At 37.0% G+C, this 16,977-nt stretch overlaps 1 protein-coding gene across 3 annotated transcripts in view; it reads left to right on the top strand.

The window, feature by feature from the left end:
* GNPTAB (N-acetylglucosamine-1-phosphate transferase subunits alpha and beta) overlaps positions 1 to 16,835 on the top strand; it is a 46,595-nt gene extending 29,760 nt beyond the window's left edge. For 2 of the 3 annotated variants that reach the window (XM_055807648.1, XM_055807650.1), the window contains exons 13-21: positions 360 to 1,468; positions 2,525 to 2,724; positions 2,989 to 3,208; positions 4,256 to 4,369; positions 6,890 to 6,975; positions 8,723 to 8,821; positions 12,452 to 12,619; positions 14,006 to 14,096; positions 15,261 to 16,835. In XM_055807648.1, coding sequence (XP_055663623.1) covers positions 360 to 1,468; positions 2,525 to 2,724; positions 2,989 to 3,208; positions 4,256 to 4,369; positions 6,890 to 6,975; positions 8,723 to 8,821; positions 12,452 to 12,619; positions 14,006 to 14,096; positions 15,261 to 15,338 — 2,165 coding nt within the window. In that variant the 3' untranslated portion in view covers positions 15,339 to 16,835. Of the gene's footprint in view, positions 1 to 359; positions 1,469 to 2,524; positions 2,725 to 2,988; positions 3,209 to 4,255; positions 4,370 to 6,889; positions 6,976 to 8,722; positions 8,822 to 12,451; positions 12,620 to 14,005; positions 14,097 to 14,697; positions 14,756 to 15,260 lie in introns of all 3 variants that reach the window. The other variant, XM_055807649.1, reaches the window with a different exon arrangement.
* Positions 16,836 to 16,977: the final 142 nt, after the last annotated feature.

The raw sequence follows: 16,977 nt of genomic DNA on the forward strand, positions 1-16,977 counted from the left end.
TTCTAAAATGTGGCAAAAAGGTAGTATGGGCGTGTTACTTCTGACTGATACGTAATTTTAAGGGATGTGTGATAACAAGCCACTTTGGCTTTTCAGGTAGAGACTGAAAGAGTGATAAATACTGGCTTTTAGAATTACCACTGAAATGGCTGCCAGCTTTATATATCTTGAGTATGTTCTAGACATTCATTATTGAAGACAGGTGAGCAAGAAACTAGAAGCTACAGTATCTGTCCTTTTACAAAGCTGTCTCCCTGCTAACATAGCGAAGCTAACTGGGCATATTACAATCAAAAAAAGTGAATGATAAGCGTCACAGTGCACATCGACAGAAATTTGTTTTGTTTTGTTTTCCCCAGATCACTTTGAAGAGATGTACAAGGTGACACTTCAGCTTAATCAGACCTACTATGTTATTCCCAAAGGTGAATGTCTGCCCTACTTCAGCTTCAGCGAAATAGCCAAGAAAGGAATTGAGGGTTCATATAGTGATAATCCAATTATCCGACATGCTTCAGTTGCTAACAAATGGAAGACTATCCACCTCATAATGCATAGTGGCATGAATGCAACTGTGATCTATTTTAATCTTACATTTCTAAATAAAAATGATGAAGAGTTTAAAATGCAGGTAGCTGTTGAAGCTGATACTAGAGAGGAACCAAAACTAAACACAACTTCTGTGCAAAAATCTGACTCTGATTTTAAACCTATAACTTCAATACCAGAAGTTGAAATTATATTTGAGGATATTCCTGAAGAAAAACGTTTTCCAAGAGTCAAGAGACGACGAAATGGCACAAAAGAGAGTCTACACAAAGAGGTGATAATACCATCAGTAAATGTGTCTCTCCTTCCTGAAGATGTTCAGCTAGCACTGCAGAACCTGCACTTAAAACTACAAAATGGTGATATCACTCAGAAAGGATTTAACCTATCTAAGGCTACTCTCCTGAGACCTTTCCAGTTCTTAACTACAGTAAAGAGTATTACAGGCTTGGAAAAGAGGAGTGTGCATAATCGTTCAGGAGATCAGAAGAACCATACCAGCTGGCAGAAGCCTTTTAAAGATGTAAACAATGGCAAAATAAAAACAATAAAAGCAAATGAAGAAGTTCCTTTGAGGCTTAAAGGAACAAAGGGGACTGTTGTGACAATGAACACAAATAAACCGATTTATAAAGCAAAGCCTAGATCCACACTTCCCTCCCAGAGCATGCGAAGTAAAAATGAAACTCGAGAAAAAGTGCTGAATGCACTAATTTTAAGGGAAACCCAGAAATCAAAACATACTGGGAATTTAGATACTGGAGAAGACGCACAGGGAACGGAAGGAGGAAAAGGGCATGTGCAGGGGGATACAAATGTAAGGGAGGGGCTAGTGGGAAGAAAATTACAGTTTTACGCTGAAAGTTACCAAGGCTTTTTGCCATGGGAGAAAAAGAAGTATTTCCAGGACCTTCTTGATGTGAGTATCTTAATGTCATTGCTTATTGGTATAGTTGCATCTTTCTGTGCTTAGTGGAATACTGTTACTATGATCTGTAAATTTTGAACGTGTCTTGCCTGTGAGGCAAATACTGAGATTTTTTTGAAAGCTCCTTTTGACTTAATCTAATTTGTTTAAGATCTGGGCCTCTCTTAGCTATGTGGTAAAAGCTGAACAGCCATTTATGCTCTCTTTCTACTGCCTTTTTTGTGTTTTTTTTTTTGTCAGATTCACTTTTTATTCATTGTATATTGATACAGTGCTATTGTTCAAACATATACAGCACTAAAACAGAAAGCTTAAGTTTTGTTTTGATTGCATTTATGCAACTATGGATCCAGTTTAAAAAAAAAATAAAAAATATGTATAATGGTGAATACTTGCATTCTAAAAGTTAAATTGAAAGTCTGCCACCAAAACTGAATGTCCAGACCACATCAAACAAACATGTAGGAAGCTTCCTCTGCTTCCAGCCAAAGCATTTTGGCAGTTTTGAAAACCTCTGGAAGAGAAGATAGAGACTGTGCTTCAGTTGGTAGCAACTGCTTTGCCCTGCTCCAAATAGGGCATAACCAAAAGGGGTTGTGTTTTTAAAAGACTAGTTCTTTCTGTTCGCCTGAGACTGGATTTTATATGGGGAAACTTTATACTCATAGAATTTCAATTTATCAAATATGGATGAATAATCAGCAAAAAAAAAAAGGCACTAATACAAATAAATCTGATAGCAAACAAGGACTTTAGAGTGTGTGTGTGAGAGATGTCAGAGCAAATATTAAGGAAGTTTTTTATAGACTACTTTTCATCAGAGCATGAAAATTTTAAGGAAAAGGTTATCTTTTATCTTTTGTTTTTAAAGAGAGAACTAAGGAGTATGAAGAAAAATATTCAAAACTTCTCTTCCTATTTTCAAATATCAGAAAGGATTAGTTAGCACCTGGCTGAAATGCCATTTTTCCTGTGTGTTTAATATTTTCATTCTTTTTTTTTGTTTTTGGTAATGTAACCTTGTTTTGTGCCTGTCCTGCTGTTTAGGAAGAAGAGTCATTACTCAAACAAATGTCATACTTTACTGATGGTAAACATTTTGGAAGGCAGCTGAAAGATACATTTGCTGATTCCCTTCGATATGTAAATAAGCTTTTAAACAGCAAATTTGGGTTTACGTCTCGGAAAGTCCCTGCTCATATGCCTCACATGATTGACCGCACTGTTATGCAAGAGCTACAGGATATGTGAGTACGTTTGTCTTGGGAATAATGTGAAAATTTTACCTTTCTGTTGATGCTTTGCTATAGCTATTTTCAATGTGTTGATGGCTACTCGTTAAAGTTATATTTTGATAAAGGAAACAGGGAATTCATTCCAACATGATAGTTGTGCTAAATTAAGGAGACTTTTGAGGACCTTTTAAAATTCTAGATGGTAATTTGTTTTTAGGTAGGGAATGTTTTACTTGAAGAAACTGAAGTACTAAATTAGTTTACATTCGTGTATAGGTTTCCTGAGGAGTTTGACAAGACATCATTTCACAAAGTGCGGCACTCGGAAGATATGCAGTTTGCTTTTTCTTATTTCTACTATCTTATGAGTGCAGTCCAGCCACTGAACATTTCTCAGATCTTCGATGAGGTTGATACAGATCAGTCAGGCATTTTGTCTGACAGAGAGATTCGCACATTGGCCACGAGAATCCATGAACTGCCACTAAGTTTGCAGGTACTCTTTCCTTACCAATAACTTTTAGAGTAACTTCAGTTTGAAGTCCAAAACTGTTAAAATGAGTAATATGTTTTTTTATCCTTGCTTTATAGCATCTGCAACATTTGGCATTTATTAAATTTTACTTGGAGAATGTAACATTGTTCTTATTATTGTTGCTTTATCATTGTTCTATGGAGTCAACAATTAAGTTGAGTTCTAGCAGTATCAGAAAAAGGATCACTGGTGTCCGAGCTCAAGAAAGCAATTAGTGTGAGTTTGTCAAAAAATGTTAACTGATAAAACAGCTCTGAAGAATGGAATCCTGCTGTGTTTGCCCTTGTTCTTGCTCATAGTAAAAGACAGTTCTTGCCCTGAGGAACTTGTGGCCTAAAGAAAGAATTGAGAAAAAGGGTAGCAAGGAAGTCATACTAGTAAATACTATGACCACATGCGAAGACTCACATTTCTGGTTTTGTAGGAACCTGATAAACAGAGACATGTCTCTGTAGGATTTACACGTTTAGAGACAGTTGGTAGAGAACAAAGTGTACTATTTTTGCTTTACAGAGAGGAATTGGCACAAACCAATGAAATTATTGGTTTGTGAAACAGCATACAAGATCATTGGCACAGCTGGAATGCAGCTCTGCTTGAGTGTGTTCCTGGCCTGTACCTTAATCAGAAACTCATATTCCTGTCCTTTCAGTTCACTTTTCTGTTTGCTTGATTTGGGTTTTAATATGCCACTGCTAGTTTGGGAATTCTGTACTGTTCTGATATCATTAGTAAAGGTGTGGTTTTCCTCTTAAATTAAAATGACATTGTCATGCTTTATGTGGTCTCAATTCAACTATGCACTGAGCATTTGCTTTGTTGGGTGTATGGGGAATCCCAGTGACTTCAGCAGCTATTGAATTGCGGTCTGCTGAATATTAAGTTGTCTTTTTCTGACAGTAGCACAGAAATTTGTTATGTAGGTGACATTAAATATGTCTGTGCACCCCGGATTTTTAGAACTATAAGAGTGAGAAAATAGGATTATCTCTCTTCTCTTTCTGTTAGGATTTGACGGGTCTAGAACAAATGCTAATAAATTGCTCTAAAGCTCTTCCTGCCAACATCACTCAGATCCACATCATTCCACCAACTCAGGAAGCATATTATGATCCCAATCTGGTAAGAAACATTGGTCTTAAATGGTGTTTGGTTTCCTTCCCAAGCATGCGTTTACTGTGCTTGAAAAGCTGGTTTGATTTCTAGAAGGAAAGTATTTACAAAAATGCCTGCTTGTGTGTACATAAATGCGTGTTATAGAAAGAAAATTTTACAAGCTACTTCCTAACTTACAAAGCCATTAATTTCCTTCAAAAACAGCGAAAAGCTGGATTTTTAAAGTCATCCTTGTTAGGAGAATTCACTGTTGTGAACCAAAAAGATAGTAAGCCCTATATCGCTCTGACTAGAACTTTCTAATGTCTTTACCTGAATTATAACCATGTATTTAGAAACAAAACAAAATCCAGAAAACCACCAAACCATCAGATAGAGATCTTTAGAATAATTCTCCCTTATCTGAAGGTTTCAGTCTAACTGCTTTTAACATCCAAAGATGGACTGACAGGAACCTCATGAAGTTCAGCAAGAAGTGGAAAGTCCTCCACCTGGGGAGGAACAGCCCAATGCACCAGTATCATCCTAGGGGCCACCCAGCTGGAAAGCAGCTTGGCAGGAAAGGAGGCAAGGGTTCTGGTGGACACCAAGTTGAACGTGAGCCAAGTGTGCCCTTGCCACAAAGAAGGCTAATGGTGTCCTGGGTTGCATTAGGCAAAGTGTTGCCAGCAGGTCAAGGGAGGTGACCATTCCCTCTGCTTGGCAGTGATGAGGCCACACCTGGAGTGCTGTGTCCAGTTCCAGGCTCCTCAGTACAAGGGACACATGGGCATACTGGATGGAGTCCAGTAAAGAGCCATGAAGGTGATTAAGGGGCTGGAGCATTTCTCTTATGAGTAAAGGATGAGAGAGCTGCAATTAGCCTAAAGAGTAGTCTCAAGGGGGAATCGCATTGATGTATATAAACACCTGAAGGGAGGGCACAAAGAAGATGGAGCCCTATTCCCAGTAGGGCCCAGTGACAGGACAAGAGGCAGTGGGCACAAACTGAAAACACAGGAGGTTCCCTCTGAACACTAGGAAACAGTTTTTTAACTGTGAGTGTGACTAAGTGGTCTCCATCCCTGGAGATACTCAAAAGCTGTCTGGACAGTCTTGAACGACTATCACCGGGTGGCCCTGCATGAGCATGGGGCTTGGACCAGATGAGCTCCTGAAGTCCCTTCCAACTTAAACCATTCTGTTGTCCTGTGAAATCTGAGGTCTTAGGACTAGATGTCACTTAAGCATTTAAGTCCTTAATTTCTATTCTAGTGGTTAAATTCTCATTAAAACCTGCTGGAAAGTTGAAATCTAGAATCTTTAAATCTCGTACTAATACCTGAATATCTTTTACAATGAGGATTTCATTCCTGCATCAACCTATGCATTTGAAAAAAAGTGTGCATGTACTTTGCTGAATTGATGACCTTGTGTTTTATAGCTTCAAACCAATACCGTATCAAAGCAAAAATAATTTGGATGAGTACAGTTCATGAACTTTTGGGTAGAAGAACGTTATTCATCCTCAACTTGCAAATCATAGTACAGAGATCTACAATGTGTGTAGATAAATGTATATGAATATTGAGTTTTTTCTTTTTATTTCCTTCCCTCTGGACATCTCTCCTGTATATTACCAGGCTTTAAAAATATTTTCCCCACAGTCTTAATTCCAGCTGAGTTCTATATAAAGCCGTTCTGTCAGCCTGATTTGAAGAGGTGGAAGTATGGATATGAGAATTCTGCTCAGTTTGAGGACATTACATCCAGTATAGCCTTACTTCATTTTGCCTCTATTATTCTGTCTTCAAAATTCTGTGAAGTAAAAACTTTGAAGAGTAGAAGTAAAGGGTGGCTGCCATTAATATGTTTTAAGATGGGGTTAAAAATAGTTCTCAGTGGCTGGGAACAATGCCACATTACTTCTAATCCTTTTGGGGAATTAGTAAAATATTAATAATCTAAGCAGTAATGCCTAATGTACTGTTATCAGTCAGTTCAAATAGTGACAAAATAGTGTTCGTGTTTAGTACAGAGGCCTGATTTATTCCTGTTGTCTGCAACAGCTAAATTTCTTGGAATGAGTCTAGTACCATAGAATATCCCTTGAGAACAGGGATTTTATTTCCCAGAATTGTTTCAACATAGCTTGTGATAGAAATAAGGCCTCGTGTATCAGCTGTTCTACAGAGTTTGCCTGGCCCGTGTTACTGGTGGCCTCTATCAGAGGAATGTCAGACAGCTGTAAAATGAGTAGAATTTCTAAAGATTTTATTGAGGATGAAATCCAGAACTTGCAATGTTTTTGCCAAAAATAATCTGTATCTTTCATATAGTATTGTTTGCATAGGAAATTGTGATGTTATGCACCAGTATCTTTTTTGTTGTTTTTGTTTTTTCCTTCAAGAGATGATCAAGAAACTATTGCTTTTCATTCCAGGAGAGTAAAGCATACACAGGCTTTTCTAGCTGTAATACAGGTTTTCTACAAAGTACAGACTGTAATTTTCAGTAACCTGTAATCTAAACAATGTTTTCTTCCAGCCTCCAGTAACAAAAAACCTAGTGACTAATTGCAAACCTGTGACTGACAGAATTCGTAAGGCATACAAGGACAAAAACAAATACAGGTATGTTGTTACAGTCCTGTGAAAAGCTATGCTAGGTTTTGTAATAAGAGGTATAAATATATACATGACCAAAGATTGATTGTGTATGTTAACAAATCTCAGCTCAATTTATTGTAACATTGGAACTGAAGAAACATACTGGTATCTACTTATGTATGTTTCATCATGCAGAATTATGTGATTCCCCCCCCCCCCAGTTTCCTGTTTAGTAGACTAAATATGCTGCGTGTCATCTTTGGTCAGATCCTAATTTGTGTTGTACAACAGTATGCCAGATCATCTTTAGATGGCTATATAAATTGATTATATGTAGTCATATGAGTCAGGGCAGTTAAAGTAGCATAAAAAGGAAGAAAGAGCCTGTCCTGTGCCTGGAAGTTGTAAATCTGCTTCATCCTTTCTTCTACTGAAGCTTAAGAAAAGAACAGAAAAAGTGTTTTAGCCCTAACTACCTTGTAGCTTTCCTGCAAGGTTAGAGGAGTGAGAAGCAGGGAGAGAGGGGGACAACACAAAGGTTTCCATCCCCTGTTGGGAAGGGCAGGACAAACCATGGTCGTGACCATGGGTTTGTCTGAATAATTGTGTTTGTGTAGATCTGCCTGAGATAGGTTCTTTCAGATCTTCCTTCTTTGAAACCTGCGAACCAGTTGCGTTGCAATGAGGCAGTTTGCTGGTGTGGAACTCATAGCCTTGTCTCCTGTCCATTGCTTCAGCAGTGGTGTTGGGCAGGGGTAGGTGGTGGGGAGTTTGAAGCATGCAGTTGCCCCAGGAGTGGCTACGAAGTCAAATAAAACTGTAGAATGAAAGGAGGTTATAGATGCTGCTTAGAGGCAGCTTTTGGACATGATTATATGTTAATTTATAGTACTTCAAGTTGTGCTGTAAGCTTTATAAATAATTCCCTTCCCAGGAGAGTTTATGCTAAAACTCAAAAGCTGACATAAAAAATGAGATTGACAGTTGTTAGGGTGGGGGCAAAGACTTGCTGTACTTAAACTGATTCATAGTAATGTATTTATATCATTAAGATATATGTTGCTCTTTCATTCTGTTGAACTTAAATAATTTCATTATTAATTTGTGAGCTTTATAAATGGAATAATTTCTCAGGGGAGACTAAAAGGAGCAGGCAGGATGTTTTCTTATATCAAGATAAGAAAGGTGAAAAATGTAAGTGTGGTACCTCTAGTAAGACTGTTAAAGTGGGTTAAAATGCTTCTCAACTCAAGATACCTTTCAGAGATTATATGATACTTCTGCATTTTATGTACTTGTTTGCAAGTTACTGATTAGGTGGGTGAGGAAGGTTTTATTTGTATTTGAGGTTGTAGGTTTATATATTCTTCTGTTGAAGATTGGAAGATAAGAATGTTTTCTCGTGTCTGAAGTTTAATTATAAATGACAGTTGTAAATGCTGTGTGTTCAAAAAGAAAAACACTAAAAAAAGTAAATAGTGCTATATCTGCTCTCGGATCAATTGTTACTTTTATGACAGAATTCATAGTTTATATACTTGGTATTGGAGTTCAGTTCTCTGATTTATACTACTAATAAATCCTGTTGGAATGTGGTTCTGTGCAAGAGCATTAGCCAAAAAATGTATATATACTGATAGAAAGCAAATGGCAAATTCTAATGAAGGTTGGCCAGTCAGATTAGAAGTTAGTTATTAAATAAAATACTAATATTTATTGAACCTGACTTTAGGTGGTTTTATTAATGTATAAATACTATTTTAACAATAAGGTTTGAAATCATGGGAGAAGAGGAAATTGCCTTCAAAATGATTCGCACAAATGTTTCTCATGTAGTTGGTCAGCTGGATGACATACGAAAAAATCCCAGGTAACCTGTTTTTTTATTTGTATGAAGTTTTGAGGTGGCTTTAATATTCTGCTTCAACTGTTTAAGCTATGTTGGAAAAATAAATTATTGCCATGTGTTTCTACACTGTGTGTTACAGGGTAAGAACAATTTTAACCAAAAGTACTTACAATTTTTTCTATTTAACTGAATGGCTGATCTCTCTGTTATGCTAGGGGTTCTTTCATTAATTGGTTACATTTTTATATATCTAAAACCTTTGAGAATGTCTAGATGAAATTCAGTTATTTTTGAAGCTTTCATTTTTGCCGTTCTAGAGGGCATACAGTTTATATTGCAGGCAACTTTATTCTAACGGAAGAGTATTTTGATCTGCTTATGCAACAATTTATGAATAAAAACTGTGTGGATCATTTTGTTACAAAACCAGTTTTGCATATCCATTAAGCTTTCGTGCGCTGTTACATGGCAAGAGGTATTATGATTTATGTTTTTAAAAATATTTGTAGAGAAACAATTCAAAGCTGGAAGGCAGTCCCCTGTCCCTTCATTCTGCAGTAGTAAAAGGTTTAGATATCCAAATCTGAGAATAAGCTCTTTAGTGTTGAATTAAGCTCCTGAAATGACTGTGAGATAAATGGTGAAAATAAATGTTAAAGTAAAAATAAGAACACATTTCACAGCAACCACCTTGCAAAGCAAAGGAAGCTGTATTTGAAACTCAAGTCTGAATCTGCTTCGCAGAAGCATTTAACTGTAGTCCTGAGCCCATTGCATAAGACTGGGGTTTGACAAGGGGTAAGGGAATGTAATAGCTAGCTGTCTTGGAAGTGAGACTGCCTCCACTCCTCATCCTCTTCCTTGCTCTCAGTTGCATGTTTTTATCTTGCATCTTGCTTCTGTCTTCAGAAAACTAGAGTTCTCTGCCAATTCAATGAGTTGGGCTTCAAGGTGGGGTCTGACAAGTGTCAAAAAACAGAACAAGGAGGAAAGTAGGCCCAGGTACCTTGGGCCAGGGAAAGTGAAACCTCTTGCAGGTCACAGCAAGCTATTGGGTAATCTCAGCTGGCTGTAAAGCTACACTGTTTGTAGATAAAGAGTAGGTTTTCACTTGCTCACTTGCCTGTTACACTGTACTACTATTTGGTAGGCCATTCATTCAGAAAGGGGAATGCTAGTCTTGAGACATTTTGCAGCTGAAGGTTGTTTGTGTCTACTCTTGCAAGAGTGCTTTCTGACCACGTAAGTCCTGCATTCCAGTTCCTGCAATGACCCAGTTCAAAAGAAAAGCAGGCGCTGCCCTCAGTCATCCTGCTTCTTCCTCTTCCTCATCTATTTCTCAAGCCCTGTTAGACCCAAGGAGGGCACATAACATGAGTTTCTGACCTTCTGTGTTCAAGTTCATGCTTGCAATCACTGGCTTCTGATTTTGAAGGGTGGTTGCTGATGTCAGCCTTGATCCTGATGCTGTGTCGGTTGTGATATGAGTAAGCCAAGTGGATTGAGGCCTTCTAGCAACTTAAAATGGAGCTGCCTGTTCTGAGTGATTGCATCCTTAGATGAGGATGTGCTGAGTAAGGGTGTCCAGACTGTTGTCTCAAGGCACCTCAGTAGGCAAGATGAGGTAGGTGAGCTGATCTGCCTTGAATTTTCCCCAATTTTGATATGATACACTGGCATGCTATTATGGACTCAACCTTGAGACCTCATATATGCATACCCTTTTGTGGTTTTGGTTATTTTCTTTCTTCTTAAGGAACAATAGCATATTTTAGTCCCAGATTGTTGGCTGGTTCATGGAGTGAGGTTGAGTCAATTGCTTGGGCTGTATTCCTGTGAAGTATAGTGCAGTATCGCAGTCATATCTTGTCAGCAAAGGAGAGCTGATGTGGCTATGTAGGTGTGCCATTTCTTTCTCTGCCACATTTTCCCTGCATATAAAACAATAATTATACAAAGTCTCTAAAAACAGGTATTCAGTGTCTCTCTTGCAATGAACTAGAAGTATTGTTCACTTATTGATCTGCCTAAAATGTTTGGTTTGCATCCTTTAAGGAAAAGTGAGCCTTAATCATCTAGGCATTAATTCTGGAATATTCAAAGAAGTGTCAGGTTTGGTTTCTTTTGGGCGGATTAAACCAGTCTTTCCATTTGAAACAAGTTAATATCCCCATCAGTCCCACTTACTGTGCTTTGGTTTGCTATGTGTAGCAACCTTTCAGTCTGTAAACTGTGTCTCTTTCAGATGAAGCTAAACAGGGATATACACTCCAGGAGTGCAGCTACTGCATTCCCAGGGCTAATGAGCTGCCAGTCCAAGGGACAAGGTCAGGGACAGTACAAAGTGAACTCCCAAAATGCTTATAGTATAGACATATGACTGCCATAACCAGCTGCTTTGCATAGTATTACTTGATAGTGTAGACATAGCCTGCTCATCTTTGAAGAGGAGAGGCGTATTTTGTTCTTCTCGGATTTGAGTAGTGATTTGAGTGGCTGTTTATCCTGTGCATGTAATTGTCTAGAGCAAGCTTACCGGTTATGCCAGATTCAGTACAGGCTGAGGAAAAGTGGTAATGGCCTGTGTAGGCAGATTCATGTGCTGTAGAGTTCTGCTTATTTCCAGCTTCATGTAGGAAGTATGAACTTTGCTCTTTGAAAGAGCACACCATACTATAGAGAATACAGCTGACCAGAACTACTTATTTACAAAGGTTAGCAGTTACAAGACACATGTCACCAGATACGATTTCTCTCTCTGGGGAAAATGTAAGGGTCTTGTATCTCACAATATAAATAAAGCACATAACCTTGCCTATATGTGGGAAAAGGGATTTTTGTTGTCAGGCACCAGGTCAGAGTGGCCAAGGGTACATAACCATCCAGCACACTAGCTGCTGCTTTATTTTCAGTAATAAGCAATGATTTAGATAGTTACATGTTTCTTATATGAGAAATAACCCTCCGCAAGAGGCATTATCGGGAACATGCTTATTTGGTCACAGTGATTTCCATACACGTTCTGTCCAGGTGGTGGTTGTTTGTATTTTGGTTGATTACACAAGTTCAGCATTAGGTCTGTGATTCAAGTCATGTCCTGCCCAGTTTGCATAGTGTTCCCAGTGACTCGGAGCCTTGGGGACCAAGCTTTGCGTTCTTGTACAATCTTGTATAGGTTTTATGTTGACTTTCTCTGAAGAGTGCAGTATTAATTTAGTATGTTTACCTCCTACAGTGGCGCTCACTTTGTTATTTAAGATACTCATTATAATTTATGTAAAACTTTAAAAACCCTTAGGCAAATCATAACGTTGGCTTCCTAATCTGCTCTGTAGCCGGTGGTGGTGGGCTCTGGGATGAGACACAGTAGTGCCCATTAGATGGCAGCATTGCATAAGTAGAAGAGAGAGAAATGCCGCTTGTTATTGCATTCCTCAGAGGTTTTGACTCACTATTGGTACTCGTAGAATTAAACTCCAATTAATTTTAAATAATGCAGCAATAAGAGAACCGATTACCAGTATCATATATATCAATTTAGTTTTAAAAGGATACTGTAACAATTTTGTTTGAAAGGATTCTGTGTTCTTGGTTTGGCAATACCTTTGCTATATTATTAAAGAAATATTCTGACGACTTCTTGTTTTTTAGAAAATTTGTTTGCCTAAATGACAATATTGATCACAATCATAAGGATGCACAGACAGTGAAAGCAGTGCTTAGGGATTTTTATGAATCAATGTTTCCAATACCTTCCCAATTTGAACTGCCAAGAGAATATCGGAATCGTTTCCTTCACATGCACGAACTCCAAGAATGGTATGTTACACAGGTTCTCTTCACATTATTGTAGTGCAATAGCATATAATTATAGAACATATTGGTATAAGCCATTCCCCACCCCTAGTTTTGTAATGAAGAAGTTAACAGTGAAAATAATGTGAAAATATTTGAATGGACTAAAATTTGGGGGTTGCAGGATACGGATTTTTCTGATCCTCCTAAAGTCATTAACACTTCATTAATTGTCTCTAACCTAATTCAAAGAAAAAGTGATTTGGTTGTGGGGGGGGTGTTTGTGTGGGGTTTTTTTTGGTGTTTTGTTTTTTTTTTAATAATTTCTGGCTTTCTTTAAATGCAGAAAAAACTCAAAACCTTTTGTTTGAAATGTCTGTTGCAGAGGAGCAATATAAACTGTTATGTTTCTTAGTGATTTTTTTTTTTTTTTAAAAAAACCCTGTCAAACAGCAATGATCAGCTGGAGAAACGTGTGTCATTTTTACATAATGTGTGAAATTTTTATGTGTGTTTTACCTCTTGCCAGTTTACAAATAAAAACTTCAAAAATTAGGGTAGTTGATTTGAGAATACAAGCAAAAGGTTGGCCTACAGTGATAAAAAATGAGGCAAGAAGACTAGTATAGTAATTTTGTTGCTGATCAGCAAATTATGAGAAATAGCTGTTAGTAAGTAAAGAGAAAATATTAGAGGAACTGTAGAAGGAATCAGAAGGATTGTAGGTGACAATAAGTGTGGATTGTAGTGCTACAAGCCCTGCTGTAGCAGTGGCAAGAGGAAGTGGTGGGCAAACCCATTTCAGCAGTTAGCTGTAGAAATTTATGTTGGAGGAGTAGACATATTGTTGGTTCCCTTTTTGAGAACATCCATCAAGACTTTGTTAGCTTCAAAAGAACACTTTATTTTTACTTGTTTGTAGCCACAGCAGATTTCTATTGGGGAGGGTTAAAGCATGCTGAAGTACTGGTGGAAATCGGTGTTTATCAAAATGTTTTACAGAATCGTAGGATAGTCCAGTTTGGAAGGGACCTTGGAAGATCATATAGTCCAACATTATGTGGGAAAGGGAACCTAGATGAGATTATCTAGCACCCTGTCCAGTCACATCTTCAAAACCTCCAGTGGTGGGCCAGGTCCCTGAGGAGGTTGTTCCAGTGCATGATTTTCTCCCTGTAAAAAAAAAATTTCTTGTATCAAGATGGAACCTCTCGCAGTCCAACTTGTACCGGTTGCCCCTTGGTCCTCTCCATGTAGCTCTTTGTGAAGAGACAGCCTCCATCCTTCTTCTGTCTGTCCTTTAAGAACTGGAAAAAACTTCCTTTGCCTGTTTCATGGAAACTCTTTAAAGTTTATGTATTTGCATTTATAATATATGAAGATATTTTTCTGTTTCCTTTCTTTGTGCAGGAGGACATATAGAGACCAGCTCAAATTCTGGACCCATTGTGTTCTAGTAACACTTATTGTATTTACAGTCATCTCATTTTTTGCTGAACAGGTAACATTAATATCTCCTTATCAAATCTGTAGTACTTCATAATTGATTGCTGTATCTTCGGGATAACATAAAATGGGATTTTTTAAGTAGGTTTCGAATAGTAGCTAGGATTTTTCCTTCATAAAAGAAGTGAAGATATTACATGACTAATGATTATGTTGCTTCAATTCTTTAGTCATGTTGAAATTCCTTGAAAAGAGTCATATGGGGGGTAGGAGAATGGTATTCCCTTTTCAGGCACCTTGTGACTGTGAAGTCCATCATCATTGTGCTGAATTTGGGTGCTCAAAATCAGGAACTGGTTTTTAAATTCTCAGTCTATTAACACGTGTATCTGTAAAACTGCAAAGTAAATTATCAGGAAGGAAATGTAAGTAATAGGAATATTCTAGTCCTGAAGAGAATCAGAAGGTATTTAGAATCTCCCTAAGTAAGTGCAAAGACTCGTATTGAATTAAAAATGTTTTGAATCTGACTTGAAGGAGAAAAAAAACAACAACCCTCCACTTCTGCAAGTGTAAAATGGCTTTCTTGAACATGATTAATCCTGCTAAACTTAGAGGGAGTCAATGGAACAAATCATATGGGTAATTCTTTGCAGGTTGGGGCCTTAAGTAACACTTTCCGTGGTCTGATGAAGAGGGTGTAATTCTTGAAAGGTTGGCTTTTGATTATTATTTTTTTTCCCACCTGTAACTTTTGCATGAATCTTTCCCTTGATTTTCAGCCTTTTGTATATATTAGGAAACTTGCCCTCTCTTGGTAACTTAGTTTTGGAAGGGGTTACTCAACTCAGTACAGCTAGGTATATAAATACTGTTTTAAGATGCCAGCTTTGTGTTGATCTTCTAGAAACTGAATGTAGCCTGGTGTTACATTAATTTAAACACACCAACTAACTTTAAAATAACCAGAATATAGGTATGCTGTATTTTTCAATTCCTGCTTGTCTTCTGGTTATTGAGAAGTCCAGTGGAAATGTGTGCATTCCTAATAGATGAATTTGAGTATTTTATTCCTGTGCAGTGGGAAAAAAAAGACAGTATTCACTTAATTACTATGGATGGTACCGATTTTATGATTTCTAGGATGAAAGCTTGATCACCTGTGCACCTCTAGCCCAGTAGAGAACTAAATATTGTAATTTTTTTTTTCTCTTCTCAGCTAATTGCACTTAAACGAAAGATTTTTCCAAGGAGAAGGATCCAAAAGGAAGTTGGTCATGAACGAATCAAAGTGTAGAAGAGCTTTATTTTGGAGATCAGTCTACCTCAAGATGTGATAAGCATTTAAAATCTCTCATAAGTGTCTTTTATGGTTTGACATTTAACTACATTGATATGAAGAAAAAAAATCGTGCATCTAGAGTTGCAGTACTCTGCAGTACTCTTCATGATATGTAAGCTGCTGGAGCTGTGACAATGCAAAACAACAAAAATAACTGCAGGAAACCTGTACATAGGCAGTTTTTAATAGATCTTACTTTACAACTGTTAGTTCATGGCCACATTATCCTTTTTTATAAAAAGGGTTACCTAAAGAAATGTAACTGCATTTATTGCAGTGGATGTTGCCAACTAGAGAATATGTTGGAAGGCAAAGTTGTTTGGGATCAGATTAACAGGTCCTTGATCTTGCATTCCAAAACATTTTGCAAATTTCTGTCATTGCTGCTTTTTTTTAGCCCTATGGAAAAATTGAGAATTATGTAACTTGTCATTTAGATTTAATATACGTTTATTGATGTTGACATTCTTTAAAGCACAGTGACAATTCATCCCCTATCTGTAGTACTTAATTGAGATCTGGAAGAAATGTATGCTAATAAAAAAAATACACAGTAACAGAACTACTAATGGTTATTTGAAAGATTCTTTATCTATGATGTATTATATTCCAAAGAATATAATGGTGTTATTTTTTGGTTTGATTACAAAGAGAGGGTTGTAATCACATGAAAATGATCAAGGTATAGTATTTTACAAGCATTGTAAATACAAAAGCAAAAGTGCCTCTCTCTATGAATGGGTAACAAAGAATTTTAATGTAGCAATGTATAGGAGCAGTGTTTCATTTCAGAAAACAACATTTGTACCGACATATGAAGCTTTGGTGTTTTTAAATTTAACAGGGTTTGGCCTTGTATTTTGAGACATCAGCATTAGTATGGTTTTATGTGGGAAAGGATACTGAATCTTTTCAGGCAGAAATTTTTGGTGATGTATCTTCAGTTAATTGTATTATCAGTATTCAAAAAAGCATTAATTTTTGTAATCAGATGATGTACAAAATGTATGTGCATATGTATTGTAAGATACTTGGTTTGCTTTGAAATTAACTAAAATGTGATAAGTTTCATCTGTTTCTGGTTTAAAGTACACCAAAACCCATTTTTTATAAATTCTTAATCTTCCAACAGTAATAATTTCATAGTAATTTGAAGCATGAATGAATTCTCAAAGTAGAACCAAACTTTTAGGCATTGTAAAAATGCAAGCACTTTCGATTATTAAGGTTATATTTCATGTTAGCAATATTTTTCATGTTTCAGCATAATATATAAGTAGTTTAAATCTACAGTACTTTGGACTAGCAGAAAATGAGACATTTCAAGAAATACAAGAAAGCTTTGATAGGTTCTTACACTTCTGTTATTGGGTAGATTCAAGTTTGACTAGCATCTGTGTTGTTTTTTGTAAATGGTATTTGGCATTCTAATTAAAATGGTTGGAAAACTTGGTTGAAATTTTAAGGCAGTTTTTCTGCTGAAGTAATATGTAAATCAATAGATGGCATAGGTAGCTCAGCTGTCACTATAATTCCTTATTGTTTAAGCAAAAAGTCTTGATGGTAGATTCATGCAGTTTTGTTTTACTACAGC

The sequence above is a fragment of the Falco peregrinus genome, chromosome 6 (assembly GCF_023634155.1).
Source record: "Falco peregrinus isolate bFalPer1 chromosome 6, bFalPer1.pri, whole genome shotgun sequence".
Classification (NCBI taxonomy): Eukaryota; Metazoa; Chordata; class Aves; order Falconiformes; family Falconidae; genus Falco; species Falco peregrinus.